Genomic DNA, 17,500 nt, shown 5'->3' on the forward strand with positions numbered 1-17,500 from the left:
CCTACCTTCGGTGCACAAGAAGGAGATAAACAATACGTCACGGGCTCTAATGACTCTGGTGCTCAAGACGACCTTTAATTATTATATTTTTGTTCCTATACCTTAGTCATTAATGTAGAAAAACAAATTAGTTTATTTTTGTGGACCACAGCAGATTCATAAATTGTCTTCCACGCTTTACGAAGGCATCATCTTTCATTCAGATAACCCTCACACGCCCCCTTCCTTTCCCTGCCTCTGCCTCCCGCAGGCAGCTCTTGAATTCGTCACCTCAGGATGGAGGATTTGTCTTAAAACCATCTAGTTTTATAGGATCTTTGCTCTGAAGGATTTAATCCTGTTGTTTGGTTTGCATGTCACTTAATAAAAACCCTCATGTTGCCCTTCCTAGTAACTCATACTGATCAGGTCTCACGATTATTGGCGTGTTTGATAGAGGAAGTGGCTCTTGGGCAGGGTGAGGTCTGAGCAAGCAGGAAGAAGGAGGTGTCTGAGGGGCTTATGGCCGAGTGTCTCTTGATTCTACCTACTTGTCTCACCGAAATTCTCTTAACAAACGATACAGAGTCAATCACTTAGAGGTGCTTGTTTTAAAGGCTCATTTTATGCTTTCTTTTCTTTCTTTTTTTACTTTATTATTATTATTATTTTGCTCACCCCTCCACCCCCCACTCTCTCTCATATGTGTGTGGACACAAGCGCACGCATATACAGGGACTCTCGCCAAGGATAGGAAATGGTCCACACAGTCCCCCATCTGGGCTAGCTGGGCCAGGAAGCAGCCAGCCATGGAAGCATGCGCAGAGAGTTTGGGGTGCGTTTCTGGATGGGAGCTGCTAACAAGTCAAATGAAGCCAAACAAATGAAAGCCATAAGCAAAAGAAAGCTGAGAAACAAACCAATAACGTGAAGGTCATGGCAGGTGAGATGGAGGTAAGGACCAAGCAGACCACGAAGGGAGAGGAAGAAGAGGTCTGGCCTCTCTCCTCCTGAGGAAAGCTAGCCTTTCCCCATGGGGCTGGGGCGGTCTGGTGCCCTGGTGAGAGCAACTCCACGTGAATTAACATGAAGGATGGTACAAAGGAAAAAGAAGCATTGCAAATTAAAAAAAAAAATACATGTAGCATGTGCCTACCATTTTCCAGATAAGAAGGGGCCGTACCTTCTGACGGGTCTAGGCGGCGGGCCCGCCTCCCGTGTTTGGAATTGTTGTGCACAAACATGTTGTCAGACACGGCCAGCACGTGGCCGTCCACGTTGACTGTTGTCGATACAACGACCTGTGAAGACGAAGTGGATTTGAAAATGGAGTTGGCACGGGACAGCACGGGCGGGCGCCGTGCGAGCGAGATAAAAGCCAGCTCAGAGGCTGTGCTGAGGAGACTCCACTCATTCTGGAACCTCTCCACCAACTGAAGTGCATTCACGGCTTTTTTTCTTTTTCTTTTTGGCTAATGGGGGTGGGTTGTTTTGTTTTGTTTTGACTCAAGATTGCTTCTTTTCAAAAAAAAAAAACTGCTCCACTAATTAGGGTTTAATCTCTTATTATGCTAACAAGTGGATTCAATTCAGAGAAATATTCTCCTAGCCATTAGCTTCCGAAATACCCCTCTAGCCACTCATTTGAAAGTCTCTGTTTTGATTGATCTGCTCACATATTGATTAGATAGTTTATCTAATTTAAATTAGTTCACTTGAGACTCGCCTCTCCTGAAGACCTAAGAGGAGTGACTCAGTTGTCCCCCAAAAAAAGCTTCATAAAATCAGGGTTCTCACTGCTATCCCGGCTACCCCCATTCTATCAGCAGACGCTCTCTGGGTCAACTGTACAATTATGTTTACTGTCTGAGAATGAAGTTCCTTGCCCCTGAAAAAAAAAACTGAATTTGAATTGTGGAAGTGTTTTTCAATCTGGGAAAAGAAACCCTTCTCAAGTTCATAGGGAAGGTGGCAAGGGTCCAGGAGAGGCTAAGAGCATGTCCGAGAAGAGAGAGAGGACAGAGTAGACTTCTTGGCTGGCTAATGGGAAGAGAAAATGAAGCCACCCTACAGAAGGACCACCTTACTGAAGGCAACCATTCTCTTCTCAGTGAACTTACAGGAAGTGTCTCAGAAATGGCACACTTCAGCAGACCCAGGCAACAGCAACAGGCGGCCTAGCTGTTAGGTTTCTAACACTGTTGGGTCAGTGTGGGGCACTACTTTCCAGAGGGCCTGGAAAAGCAAAGAGCTCAACCTAGGTTTAATGTGGGACTTGAGCCTAGATTTGACATAAAGGATGCCTGGCTCAAACACCCCTAGAGCCCCACCCAACCAGGTCCTGGGGCCAGCTTTTCCTGAGAACACTGGGCAGGAGAGGGAGGAGTGAAGACTGCCAGATAGAAATTGGAGGTGGACAAGTCAATGCTACCCAGACTATAGTATCCATCAGTAAGTCTCCTTCAGCCATGTTTATGACAGGGGAAACTGAGGTAAGGGACCCAGGGCATCAGGAGTCTCAAAAACCACTGTAACCTGTGGTTACATATTTTATAAACCCTGTGTAGCCTGGGCTACAGAGTCAGACTCTGTCTCAAAGAGACACACAGGAAAAAGTCAAAAAATATTTTAGTTGTAAACGATAATGACAAGCTTATATGGGAATAAGTGTGTAAAGAACTGACTTTTAAAACCTCAGGCCCCATAAGATGATGGTGCAGGGGCATGATATTATACACACCCTCAGCTACTGCGGGCAGTGTTCTTGAATCCTTTCCCTCCAGTGCCTGCCAGGATAGCAAGGTCTCAATAATATCAGACTGTCAGAACTGAGAAAATAGTCAGTACATGTTCTGAAAATCTGGCATTGCCTTGGGTGCTCCTGATGCCACTCTGGGGCCACCTGTGGCCTAGCAGTCTCTGCCCAGGGGACACAAGGGCTGCTCTTGTTCGATAGATCTTCCTGGTCTCCACCTGTATACCCTGTCCTGATCATTGAAAGAATTTTGGTAAAGAGACCCGACCAGTATCGAGGCAGAGACTTGACCAGGATGTGTTAGAAGCATAGGAAAAGGTAAAAATAAGAATGTTTAAGGACACTGACTGTGCTCTGTCACCTATACAAAAACTAGTCGCATGGGGAAAGAGAAAAGATAAGACACATTGCGCTGCTGAGTATGGGCCAACCCTGCAGTGTACCCGCAGGAAGATACAGAAAGTGTGGCACCATTGTAAGCATCAGGTATACCATGACAGGCAGAAGTTCAGGCAAACCTTCTGAGAGGTAAGTTAACTGAGTCACTGTGGTCTCCCAATGCACGGTGGGCCAACTGTGACAGATGCCGTGCTCCATCACTGGTGAGACAAACAGAACCCTACTTCTCAGTCTGGTGTGACCTCCTCTGCCTAGATGGACCAATTTTGCCCATGTCTTGTGGTCTCTTGTGTATAAAAAAAATGGAAGGTGGCCAAGTATTTTATAAGTGATGCTATCCTCAATCACAAAAGTCAATATGGGTCAACAGGGACCTGCTTCCCTGAAGAACCATGAAGGCAAAAGATAGACATCACATACCTCCCTGAAGAACACACAGAATCCTTCAAATACTGTGAGATACTTGACCAACAAAACTGACATCCTAAATAATATTCCCTCAGTAATGTAGCTAACCAAGGATTCATTTCTATTCGGGGCTTGGTTCTTCTAATTTTACAATAAAGATCAGCAAGACAGTCTATCTCATACACAGAGAGCCCAAGACCCTGAGAGAGCCTTCTGATCATCCATAAAGACAAGAAAACCATGAATGCTGTCAGAGCTAGTAGCCCTTGAAGCCAACGAAAAATCCTCTCCCTTGCAGACCACTGCAAACGGGCACATGCAAGCCAAGATGGAGAACAGACAAGAGGCAGCTGGACTCTAAATTGAGGACGTCAGACACCTTGGACCTTGGAGGCGAGGGCCATTTGTAAAGGCCTGTGCTAAGCAAGGGCAGACCCTATATGAGGAGGCTCTAGACACCAAGCACACTAGAGCATTTACATTATGGTTCTTTTCCCACTCGCCATCCCCACACACAATGACAATCAATCAACTGGCCATTCGATCCCTAAAAATGTGCATCTTCAGCCTGGCCAAGCTTTGAGCGCTGCTATCAGGAGGCTGTGGGAAACCTGATCATCTTGTCTTCCTGACTCTGCACAGACTCATATCTGGCATACTGAACACACTAGATCATTTAAAAGGCATTTTATTTGTCTATCTCTAAATTATTTAATTTTTGGTGTATTTGTGTATAGTAGACGGACCACATAGGTGTGGATGTCCTTAGAGAAGAGAAGGGGTGTCAGATCTCCCGGAACTGGAGTTAGAGATGATTGGGAGTCTCTATGTGGATACTGAGAACTGAACCCAAGAACAGTAAGCATTCTTAACCACTGAGTCATCATCAAGCCCTTCATCTGCCTATTTTCATCAAACAAATCAAACCTAGTGTGTTGCTAGCCTTGGGGAACTAACGGCCTTTCTGAAGAGTGGAGGCCTCTGATACTCTGGCAGAACCGGCAGGTTGCACTGGCGCCTTGGAGGGATGCGTACCTGGAACCTCCGCATGTCCCGAGGGTTGCCTGCATTCTTCAAGCAGTTCTGATTGCACTTGAGGAAGAATTTTAGAAAGAATCTACAAAAACACAAAGAATGCACAGTTAAGGTTAGCCTATAAAAGGACAACTTTAAAAAAACAAAAAAGGCTTGCACAGAAATAACAGAAAAGATGCCACCACTGTGCTGGCTACCATGTAGGGGGCACTGCTGAGTGCAGCTGTGGAGCTGGCAGACAGAGGCTCCTGGGCTCCGCTCTGAGTGGCAATTTGCACAGCTGTCTGATGGCACTACAGATTCCCAAGATTTATAATAACTCTGTCTTTCCAAAGGATCTCATCTTGCAAGGATCCTTGCATTAACTATTAGCCTTTAGAGACACCCACCCCAGACAGAGACACTGACATCAGCCTATTAAGATGCAGAATGCCTAGTAAAATTTGAATTTTGGATAAGCAACAATTGACTTTTAGCATAGGGGTGTCTTACGGTGAATCTATGTAAAAATATCAAAGTTGAAATCCTATTGAATGTGCTACATTTATCTAGAAACCCCAGTTTGCAGCGTTTATCTTGCTAAAGCAAATACACCAGCAAAGACCAAGTTTTAAAGCGGCAGTAGGAGTGTGGGAGCACTCAAAATGCATTACACACGAGTATAAAGTAGTCAAAGAATGAATTCAATTAAAAAAAGAAAAATAGTTACAATAGGCTTAACCCTCAGGAAGGGAACGGTGTGGGGTTTCCATGATTTCTGTGGACCATCTCTGTGTTTTTAAGCGACTAGCTGGTGGGTTTGGTGTGTCCACCAAAACTCTTGCTTAGACAGAGTACAGGAGCAATAGCCCTGGTGGGAATGAAGAGGCCAAACATGACAGCCAGCTTCACCTCCCATCAGACCTGGCCTTGTATGCAGCAGAAAGATACAGGAGTCCTGACCGTGTGTTGAGAGGCTTTGATGAAAACACAGTCATCCCACCTTCCCCATTCCCGTACAAACAGATGTGCTGTCTTAGTACGAACAGGTGAACACTAGGCAGCCTGGCTGTGAGACACCCCCCCCCCCCGCGGAGCCTGTCCCTGCACTATCTCCACAGTGTGTGGAAGGAAGATTCCCTGCTAGCACATCACCACTGTGAGAGCCTGTGCAGCAAGGCTACAGAAAATGCCTTCTCGGATGTTCTCCCCGAACATCACGTGTCTTATTTGGAAGTGATTGATGTTTTATCGTACTTCATAAAATTACAGTACTTCCTGGAATTCAGTCTTTCGTGTTCAGAGTTCTTCGTTAGCGATTACAATACGAGAAAATAAAAGACCCCATGGAATAAGACCTGTTTGTCTTCCCAACACATCCTGGAAGACCCAAGGAGGACAGAAGAGAATCCCTTTGATGAGGCTAAGAATGGTGGCCATTCAATTAAATTTCCTTACATACCATGAGTCCCTGCTACTTTGGGCCTGAATTTACATCTTTTATTAACTCGACTCACCTATACACTTAGCTCACAATGCCTCTTAACACCATCTGCCATCAGCTAGAGCAAGTCACTTGATATTCCACCCACCAATTTTTCCTAACAACCACTGTGCAATTAAACTCCACACGTTCTGCAGAGAGGTAAATTAGGCGCACCTGCGGCCACACTGCATTTGAACTGCATCAGAAAGGGCCTAACAAGGTGAGGGCGCCACAAAGTTATCGTCCTGTCAGGCAATTAGGTTTTCACTTCAGGGACAGCCACACGGCGCAATTATGCCCCACATTACCACCCGGCTAATCTTCTGAGCAGGCGCCGGTGAGAAGCTGCTCATCCGCAAAGGTACTTGCGCGGAGCTGGTGTCGGGGGCTTTTTTTATTTTGTAAAATGAAACATTTCTCCCCTTTCTGAGGAGGTTATTCTAAATTCCTTGATGTCGGGTTAGCCAGCTTGGCCCTCTTACCTCCAAGATAGCAGAGGGTTTTAAAGACATCCTAAGGAGCCCTGGGCATTCTGGGGCTTTTAACTATCATCAGTTCAGAAACCAGAAGAGTAAGATTGGGTGCTGGGTGCCACGAGCTCCCTGAGCACTGGGGGGAGGGCAGCTGGGAGCAGAAGCGGGCACAGACATCATGCACACATGTTCATGCTTGTTTTCTCTCTTGCACGTGGCAATCACAGCTCTTCTATGCAGAGCGTGTAACGGCAGTGGTTGTGGGTACGTGAGAAAGATCTACCGAGAACAACCCCTATACAGAGCAGGGTCCTTTCCAAGTTCCCCGGCTCCAATGACACAAAGTACACCCAAGCCAGCGCCACCTTGCCAGGCTCGAGGGAAACCTCTGCACACAAGGGGTGCTTATTTTTACCCGTGGTTTGGTTCCTGTTTAATCCTAGGATGCAATTAAGGATTCATAGGCGGGACATGCAGCCCAATCGAGGCGAGCATGCTGACACTGCGCACTGTTGCGTGGGAGTGGACGCGCTCCATGAGGTGTGCTGTGGCAATGTTTGGGAAAGGGGTGAGAAAACTGAATGCCCACGCATGAGGTCCAATGGCAATTCCCACATCCTTTACTCAATTACCCTTTAATTGGCTGTTTCCTAAGAAATATCTGACAACCACTTTGCATCTCTCACTTCCAGAGTCTGGTACACAAAGGATTTAAAACTCTTGTTATGAAAGGAAAAAAAATCCTTCGTATGTCAGAAAATCTTTGGCTTTAGCACCAATAAACTCTTTATTATTGCTAAATGTGGACTTGCTGCTCGATCGCCAAGAGGCGATAAAATTTCTAACCTGTCATTAGTACATTATGCTTAATTGTGTACAGTGTGTTTCCCTGGCATCTGCTGGCCCAACGTCAAAATGACCGTTATGTGCACTAATTCCCTGACCCCATCTTTATTTCCCTAAAGACTCATCATCTTTCACAGTAGGAACCAGAGTAAATCAAGCTTGAAATATAGGCTTTATTTACTTGTTTCTTACAGGCAGAGGGGAAGACAGGGGCTAAACACAAACTGCTCCACACCATACAATCCCCAGGAATATTCCTCTTGGAAAGATCATGAAAAATTCCAGAAAGTTCTCAGGCAGGAAGTAAGAGGCCATCACTGTGGAAACAGACTTTCCTCCAGGTTGCACAGATTAGGACAGCGGCCATACTATTCTCATTCATTCTTGGGAGGGCTGGTTCACTCTTCTAATGCCAGAGATCCCCATGATGCAGGCTGGGAACATGACACAGCAAAGCCTTCGGCTGGAAGGCCAGGAGGCCTAGCCCCATAGCTTGAGTTTAAGGTTGAAAATCCCCTCCTGATGGAACACTTATCCTCCTGCTGTGAAGGGTGTGGCCCACAGCACCCAATGAGCAGAGCTCAGAGTTTTGTTTTGATAGTGTTGCATCAAAGACCCAACAACAAGACTCCAATGGTAACATGAATACAGGACCGCAGAGGGATGAAGCTGCTTCGGGAGAGGCTAGAACAAGTAACGGGACCTACCGTTTCCACCGGAGCCCAGCATGGGTATCCCAGGATAAGGGGCGAACAGAGCCCCCACCACAGTAACTAATTTCAAAGTCGGCTCCATCTCTGTGTGTTTAAGCTATGAATTAGTTCATTTATATTTACTTTTATGAAGCTGATTAACCGAAGCTTCTCTATCTGATGAAAATCATTTTAATTGTAGTGTTAGGCTCCTGTGTAATATCCATTACATTATGAACTGTTTAAATTCTACATGGGTATTGTGTAAATTGGCCCTTTGTGAGCTAGCAGGCAATTAGGACCAAACAGCTCTCCTTTAAACGGCTACAGAACTTTGTGGTGGTGTTCAGGACAATCAGAGACAAAGGAGGCTGTTTAATTGTAATTTAATGGAATATCAAGGAGTCCGTGGCATTAGACGCTGGCAACAGAGAGCAGGAGAGAAAAATTAACTGCAATTATGTTTGATTAAAGCTATCCTTCTCAATAATCAGCAGTCCTGACAGGCCATGGGGCTCTAGTGGGCTCCAGGATGGCAAAAGGTGTTGAGCAATATTAGGGCCAATAAAGGGGATATTAGCATAGCTAATTACAGCCCTGCAAAACCTGTAAAGGGGGCCTCTGTGTATTGTAATGTGGGAAATAATTGGCCAAGGCCGTTATCAATTACATAAGGAATGAATTTGGTTTGTCAGAGAAGAGCTGATGAGATGCCTCTCATCTGACACCAGCCCTTCCTTCATGTTTCCAGGCGGCTCCGAACTCACCCACGTCCATCAAGAGCTACCAGCGGCCAAGCCACTGATAAAATCGGCCTGCCAGCAAGGGTTAGGTAATGAATACCCACTCACCAACCCCCCCGCCACACACACACACACACACACACACTCACACACGCTGATGTTCTTACCCAGCTGAAGCCACTAGCCATGCAGTAATGACTCCTTTCCCTCCGGTCAAAGGAAAACTATACCGGCTCCATAAAAATGTGGGGGGCTTTGAGGGTATCCTGGTGACTGAGGGGGACAGGGGAACTTGGAAGTGGTCTCACTGTGAGCCCCTTCAAGCCCCTTCAAGCACATGTGACTGTGGTTTGTTTGAAGGGTTCAGGTCCTCTGAAGCTCTGCAGTCCTCTACGGGGACTTTTATTTTGTTAGTTATGGGGACTTTTATTTAGTTAGTTCTGGGTTGTCAAGAAATAGACTGTTCCAGAAGAGTTCGAAAATGTGTGTGAGCAACAGAGCACTACATGGCCTCACCCCAAATGTCCTTGTGAAAGACATGTGGTCAAGCCGAGTGGTCCAAAGTACTCTGGCCTCTCGAAGGTTAAGTAGCCGAACTCCAAGGAAAGAACCCTGGCTTCTCAGGATCCCTCCTCCACCTGGTTCCAGCCTGTCGCTAGAGGCACAACCTTCTAGCCCAAAGCGATGTGCATCCTGGGAAACCGGAGGCCAGAAGGAAAAATATGGGTGCTTTTTTTTTTTTATGAGGCGGAGTGGCTCACTCTCGGACGTAAGTTTGAGCCTTTAATGAGCGATACACTTGAGGGATGGTGGGTAAGGTTCCAGTCCACCATCCAAAACCCCAAAGCGGTTCCTGTATAAGTCAGGGTGGAATGGCACTGTGTGGGCTTCAGGGAGGGACACACTCAGCCACTGCAGACAGGCCCCCACAACTTTAGTTCCTACTCTTAATACATAGTAGCCTGAGTGAGAATAAAGAGGCAGTGCTGACGACCCACCAGAAAACACGGCTTCAAAGGCAACAGACACTGTGGTGCCAGGTGCTAGGGTGAGGAGGATGAGGAGCAACTGTTTCCGGATTACCAAGTTTCCTCTGTGCCAAGTGCTACTGAACTGTTCACTTCCCGAATGGGTAATGCTGGGTTATGTCAATTTCACTTCCCAAGTCCCCGCCCCAAAGGAGGACAAGCATGAGAGGGGCAGTGCTGAGGCCGCTTAGATGCTGATGGCTGTGACCCTTACCTGTTATTGAAATGAAATAGTCAAGAGTCAAATGAAAAGATAGAGCCTTTAAGAGACTTTCCCCTGCCTGATCAGAGAGTGGCCAAGTGATCCTTGAGGGTCCCGCTAATTGCTGGCAAGTCCCGGAAAGCAGTGGTCGCAGCTGTGGTGTGTGCACGCTGGGCCATCAGTCGCTGGAGTATTGACTACTGAGCAATTCTAGCCGATCAGGTCCAGGCGCTTCAGAGACAATGTGCCTCCTTCACAAAACCTGTAATGAGCAGTTCCTATACACGACTACATTCTGCTGACATCAGATCTGTGCACTGAGATAGTACACAGGTCAATACGTATCGGATTTCCAAAATGCGAGGGTCTTAATGTCAGGCCTCTTTTTTTTTTTCCCCTCTCACTCCTGCCATTAGCGATGACTGGGCTCATGTTCTTTAATGCCATACGGGAGGAAAATTCTGCTCCATTAGTCTGATTTATTCTTCAAATATGCCATGACAAATTGCCTTAACACCAGACTTATTAAATTCTTGTACATTTCAAGTTATGGGTCTCACAGACGGGTAGTGGCTCTGTGACGTCATCAGGAAGGGGCCAGAGGGTGACAGCACTGAGTTTTACAGTGCTGACATATATGCTTTGTTGGGGGACACCCTCCCCTGGTTTCCAGGCAAGAGGTCGAGGTGGCCTGACCGCCCGCCAGGGAGGACTTGATGTCCACAGGATTTGCCCCCCCATCCCCCAACAAGCACGGTCCTCTATGTAAATGCAGATAGAAGAGGATTGGGGAATATCCATGGCTTGACTTGCAGTTCAACAATGACTGGCCTTTGTCTGGGGATCTGGCTCTGGTGTAGCAGAGCCCGTCTCTGGTGGACTCAAGCTATTTTACTTCCCTTCGCTGTGGTAACCACACCGCATTAACAATATTTGTACTACAATCGCCAAGGGACCCACTTCCCAGATTCTATCACTTCTTTATCTCCTGACAAATACCTCACTATCGAACATTATTAGGTTTAGAAAATTAACCCTTCGCGCTCTACAGCCAGACCAGGCCCCACCGTCCCTCCAAAGAGCCTTATCGCTAAATTTCTGCTATAATGGTTTTTCTGTTCATCACAATTTCAACCGCAGCTGTCAAGAGGCACTTACAGATACTGTGATCTTGTACTTTTGCGATGATTCTCATTAAAATGATGCCAAAGAGATCTGATGGGATTTAATGGTTTTGCCGGCCAGCTCGATACCCACTTCCAAGGCAGACCTGCGCCACGTGCTCGGCGCAAGGGAATCTGTAAGGCTTGCATTAAACTTTTCCGGGTGGTTTTAATGTGTTCAGATAAGTACAAGCCAGGCAACACTCTAAAAGCGAGCGTACCCGGACTTGCAGGCTTCCTCCGTGCCCTCCTCGGCTGGCTGTCGACATTCTAGCTGGTGTTTTCTCTAACAGTCCCTGATATTTTGTGATAGTTTTGATAAGGTTATCTGTTTAAAAGAAGTCAACTGCAGAACACAAAAGAAACGTGAGGTGCAGTATATTTATAGAGGGGGCTCTTGTTTCAAGTACCTATTTCCCATTCTCCCTTTACCTATTTCTCTATTTCTAATGGGCAAAGCGCATTGACATTATTTCCCCAGCAGATCACTAGCCCTGTCAATCAGTCTGTATTTTGTCTTGCGCTGTGGGCTCATTAAAACAGCTTCTTCTCTCCCTCTGGACACTGCTCTATTTGCCAGCTCTGATCACGAAGCTCCTTATTTAAGAAAAATGCCAGCATCACTTGGCTCACATCAGATACACCCCTGACTTGTTGCCAGCTCCAGGGGAGACTTTTGCAGGTTGAACAGAGATTAGGCGGCCCTGCTTGCGGCTGCAGGCCTCTTTCTACATCCATGGGTGTGTTTAGAGGACCTCACATCAAGGCTCCCCTTTTCTGGACATCCTGACTCCTACTAGACTAGACGCTTATTCCCAAAGCTGGGAGGAGTCTGGGTTTGGGTTTGTTGTTGTTGTTTGTTTTTAATTTTTTTTTCAGCCTTCAAGTGAAAAAGATCTTTTTCATCTTTTCCTGCTTGATGTACATTTATTTCCTTCCACACACATCGGCTTGCTTAATTAAGAACTATCCTCTTTGTAGGCTGAATTATTAATAAAAAAATCACATTTTAAATCAAGCCTGTGCATGCACAGAGGATGTCAGTGTCGAACCTGCCTATGCTGGCTCTCTAGCCTTTTAGGTCCTGATTAAAAACTTATTAAAACATTATAAATGATTAATGGGAGCACAGCTCTGAGTGGCAATTATTAGTTTTAATGCAGGTAATGCAGCTTAATGAGGGGCACATGTGCGCGAAGCCTTAACTTCATTACTCCTGCGTGTCAACATATACAAGAGAGATGTGTGTACAGGGCATCCATTACTCGGAACAGCACTGAGCCCGCTCCCTTCACCTCCCTTTGTTGATGAGCCAGGAGCCATAAATTAATTCCATTCAGGGGCTCAGGAAGGACCAAGGTGTTAAAATCATGATAAACCCCGCTCGCCTCCCCATGATACCATGCAGCTCCTGGCTGGAATCTCACATATTATCTCTTAAGCAGTCGTGCAGTATGTGGGAATGTTTCATTGGCATCTTTGTAGGATGTCATTGTCTGCTCCGAAATGAGATCCAGGGATACCCCAAGCTGACGGGGTCCCTTTCTAGTTTCATAAGGGTTGTGGATGAGATAAGCTACATCTAGCTATGTCAGATCCCCATTAATATGGTGTCCCTAAATCTTCACGTATGATCCTGACATTCTTCCTAACACTTTCTCTCCTGCGGGGTAGGTTTCAGGAGAATGCAATCGGACAGACAGAAAGGCAAAGTGGCCCCAAGAGTGGATTGCGAACACAGAAGGAGGCACCAGGCAGGACCTGGCTGCAGTGTGGAGCGGCAGGGTAAGCCAAGCTGGAGGTGCGGTGGCCGGTGAATAGGTGCATTTAGGGTGCTGACAAAGACGCTCATACAAGTCGCCAGCCCCATCTGGGACCCTCCATCCTGGGCTTGCCTCAGCCCACAGCTGGGAAACAGACCACTGGGCCCAACTTCACACGTCACCTTTTATTTTCTGGTTTTTTGACAAGCAGCTTGATCCAGGCTGATCTCCACTATCTGTGTGAAGAGTCTTCAGGACTATTTGCATCATTTTATCGCTAATGTATAATATATGGCTCTAAAGTGAGCCCGGGCGCTGTCTTGTTACTGAGCATAAAAAAGTAAGGGCAATAAAGACACATTAGTTCTCTGGAGCACAGCGGCTATAATGCAAGCAAGAAGGTTGCTGCTTAGAGTTAAGAGGAGGCCTTTCTGCCTGACTAAGACAATGGAGGAGTAAAGAAAATGTCAAATCAAGAAAAGCTGGATTTAGAGATGAGGCAGCCCGGAATGACGTTGGGGCCATATTTTGTGAAACTATAATGCAGTTGGCAGCAAAGACCCGTGTTTCTGATTCATCCAGGGCCGCATGGCAAAGCTTTGTCAGTCTGTGCAAGGTATAAATAATTCAGGGTGAGAGATGGCAATTACAGGGCCCTGCACAACCAAAATGAATATTTTATGAGGACTAAAACTGCTCTGGAATGAATCATACAGACGGAGTCACACATGGCGAGTGGGCTCATACACGCCAGCCCTTAGGAGAGAGAAGCCCAGGCCTTATCTCCTTTCAGAGTGTTGACTATAAACCTGGAGAATGGTAATAAGCAAACACGAAACAGGCTAGCCCGCCGGCGAGCCCACTCCTTGCTCAGGATAGACACTCAGTCCCCAAAACACATGGCAGGGAGGCGCTGGCCCAACGCATAATGTAGACACTCTGGTGGTACATTCCATAAGTTTGGCTTAAAGGAATTCTTGAATCAGCACCAAGACTCCTTCATTGTTTCAACGACTCAAACTATTGGCAGGTGTCGGCTGGGACCTCCCCTTCCACAGAACTGATCTGCGCTCAGGGGTAGGGAGGAAGGCCAATGTTGTCCCTCAGGGGGTATCTCCAAGAGCTTAGGAAATGCTACGTGCAAACTCCGCGTGCCTTCAACGTGGTTCTCATCATCCTCTCCACCAGAACCATATGCTCTGGCTCCTCCTGAGTGTTCAAGACCTGAACCGTACATGACCAGGGTCCACTAACTAAGGAGCCAAGACCATGCCTTCCATAGCCACGCAGCCACAGCACAGGCAAAAGTTGCTGCCTACATTTTGAAAGTAGGTGTAGTAGTAGGAAGAAAAGGGGCAGCTAGAGAGCCCTGAAAGAATGGTTTCATCTGTTAGGTTCCCTCCGAATGCGCTCCTGGTGAGTTGCTAGAACAAACAACAACATTGTTTGTGGCCACCGAGGCCCAGGCCCACTGCTGAATAGCTATTGTGTTTGTCCAGCTACTGATACCTGCGCCTTTGTGGGGAAAGAAGGCCGGGCCGTGACATCAGCACAGCACAAGTGCCCCTCTGTGTGAGTCCCAGCACGGACCCGCCTGCCACGGTGGGAACCCAACACAAGATCCCTCTGAGAAGGTTTTCTTTAAATCCAGCTCTGATGCACTGTTTATGAAAACAAGGCTATTAGGTATATTAATAATTTGATAAATAGGGATTTGCCCTTAATTATTCATGAAGAACATTTGGCAACAGTAAAATTATATGCGCAGAACAGGTTTATAAACCAGCTAATTATAAATTAAGTATGCAAGAGAAAATTGCTAACCTTGAAATTAAAATATTTTATGATTCTGCAATTACAAAAAAAAAAGTAGAGAATTATCAAAACCCCAGTGTGAGCAAAGAATACTGTAGCTCTGTACAGATGGCAGCATGCAGGCCAGAGGAGTGACAGAAGAGGTGGGTGGGGAAGCCCCGCCTCCCCCAGCAGCCCCTGGAGAGGAGGTTTGCTCTTCCCAGGGCAGCTTTCCAAGAAGATAGAATCCGAAAGGACACCAGTGCCCCATACAGAGAGGCCCTGTCTGGGCACACCTCCGCTCGCTGTCAAATCTCTGGCCCCTGAACACAGAGGCATGTCCTCTGTCCACATGGCTATGCTACAACCCACATTGAAACCTGCTGGGTCCCCCACTTCACTGCTGTCCTGCTGGGATGAGATGTGGGGTTCAAAGAACAAGACTGGAGCCCATGACGCAGAAGCGTTGTCCCACTGATGCCCACTAGAGGGCTTCTCCACTGAGGAGCAGGAGAACACCAAAGTAGATGGACACTAGGCCAGGACCCTGCACTGTCTGTAAGGGGGCAGACACACACACACACACACACACACACACACACACACACACACACACACATACACACAGGAGCAGGGCTATCTCACCACTCCTCTCAGTCCTCACTACAGAGCACAGCTGCCTTGTCAGGGGCTCCATCTACTTCCTCCTCCAAAGACCTCTGCCATCTCCTCCCCTCCACCCTTAGTGGGGAGGGCTAAGTGGCCAGAAACATGTGTCCGGAAAGTGACACCCACATCCTCCTTTTCCTCACATACTGAGTAAAGATGGGGCTGAACTATGCAGTTTTTAATGACTGGCTATCCCCTCCCATAATGCAGCAGGTCTTCACGAAAGCAACCCTAGTGAATCATTAAAGACTGTACCATTGGAAGGGTGGAATAGGCCATATTTCTTAACTTCTCCCCAAACTCAGTGATGCAGAAGGCAGTTCTGCTCAGCTTCCCCAGGTGTAGCTCAGTGACTCCTACTGAAATTCAAGGGAAATCCATTGAGGTGCTCTCCCACTGCACACAGAGTCAAAAGCACCACTAATTGCTCACGTAGTAGAGAGAACAATGCAGGGAGCCCTCCCATGGCGGAGACCCTGACATGGAGACACAGCTGCAGGTCAGGCAAGCCAGCCAATCGGGGAGGTCTCCAGGAACTCAGATAATGAAATTTTTTCATGTATAAAAATCCTTAATCAAAATGCTAGTGGTGTCATCTTGTAATACAGGCAATACAACTTAAAATTAATATACAACAAGCCCTTAAGAGGACAGTCATCCACCCACTGCATGAGACACAAGCCCCTCACTGTGACCTGAGCCTCCAGATCCCGGCTGGCAAGGCAGCTCTGTTCCCAGCACCCAGATCTCACAGCTCTAGGAACTCCCAGTCCCAGAGAGACCCCAAACCTTGAGAAGAAACCAACAAACATTAGGTGTCATTGTGAGCGGCGCGTGCTAAGGCTGCGATGTGCTCAACAACCCGTCACCATTCGCTCTGGGGCATGGCTTTAAGTCACCTCTACCCAGTTAGCTTAACTCCATCAGCAATCATCTAAAGAATAATTTGATCATGTGAGATAGGCTATTTACCATGCGATGGGATACATTCCTTTCTTTACCTCTGGGATGCCCCCCGGATGCCAAGCAACTTCCCCTAACAATGTCTAGATTGCTTACAAAGCTTCTCTAAATATTTACTGTGTATTTAGCATGCCTAAGATTTGCCTGTTATCCCAAAATCTTTTTTTTTTTTTGCTGTAAATTGCAATCTTACAACTTCATGCCTGTGATGTATTTTGACAAAGCTCTGCTGACACCCTCTATTGGCCTCCAAAGGCAGAATAGCTGATACTCCACGAGCCACCAGAGGACTCTCAATTTGTTGTGAGGCCGCCGCTACTTTGCCATCCTCAATCTGCATGGAGAAAGATTAAACATTCAATTTGTTACTTGATAGGCCACAAGGTCCGCCACTTACCATACAAATGGAAAACATTACTGTCATCCCTCAACTTGCTTGCCTGAGTATTTTATTATTTGTAATATTTACTTCAGGGAAATTATGATTCATGTCATATTTATCTTCATGAAAAATGAGCATCTAAATGGAAATCACCTTTTGAATGTACCAGGATATAGTGTAATACTAATATGCTTCATGAACTATAAAATTTAGTCACAGTGTATGGATATATTACTGCACGACTTTAATACTCTCCCATCAAGCGAATTTTCTCTGTGTTAAGCTGATACTCGGAGCCCTGATTCCACTTTGGTAATCATTACACCTACATGATGGCACAAGTCACTACTTGTAGATTTATGTCCCCCCTCAGCTCTTTTGCATTAATCTGCCCCTGAATAAGCTATTCGCACTTCCTCCAGTGAACGCAGGAAATTGGAATAAGGTGCAAATTTGTAGGCCTTAAATCTGAACAAGTGCAGACAGATATTTTTCACCTGATACCATTCATTTGTTTCAAGTAAATACAAAAGACGTTTTTTATTCTTTGTCTTTGTCCTAAAGCCGTTCTTCATGGAAATGACTGCTGTGTTTTCCCTCCATATTTACATCCATTTCTGCGGAAGGCAAAGTTAAATGGACTGTCTACAATTAGCTCTGAGTCCGATTCCCTCCCCGTGACATCTGTGTGGATCCCAGGATGCGCTGTCCTTGTGGATCTGCGGCCATGGTTGTCTGCCA

The 17,500-nt window shown here is 46.5% G+C and overlaps 1 protein-coding gene across 14 annotated transcripts in view; it reads right to left on the reverse strand.

The window, feature by feature from the left end:
- Ebf3 (EBF transcription factor 3) overlaps positions 1-17,500 on the reverse strand; it is a 115,803-nt gene that overhangs the window by 33,418 nt on the left and 64,885 nt on the right. For 9 of the 14 annotated variants that reach the window (XM_075972603.1, XM_075972602.1, XM_075972598.1 and 6 more), the window contains 2 exons: positions 4,577-4,658; positions 1,136-1,280 (listed from right to left, as the gene is read on the reverse strand). In XM_075972603.1, the coding sequence (XP_075828718.1) occupies positions 1,136-1,280; positions 4,577-4,658 (227 nt within the window). The remainder of the gene's footprint in view (positions 1-1,135; positions 1,281-4,576; positions 4,659-17,500) is intronic. The other 5 variants (XM_075972604.1, XM_075972601.1, XM_075972597.1 and 2 more) reach the window with 1 other exon arrangement.

The sequence above is a fragment of the Microtus pennsylvanicus genome, chromosome 5, assembly GCF_037038515.1.
Source record: "Microtus pennsylvanicus isolate mMicPen1 chromosome 5, mMicPen1.hap1, whole genome shotgun sequence".
Lineage (NCBI taxonomy): Eukaryota > Metazoa > Chordata > Mammalia > Rodentia > Cricetidae > Microtus > Microtus pennsylvanicus.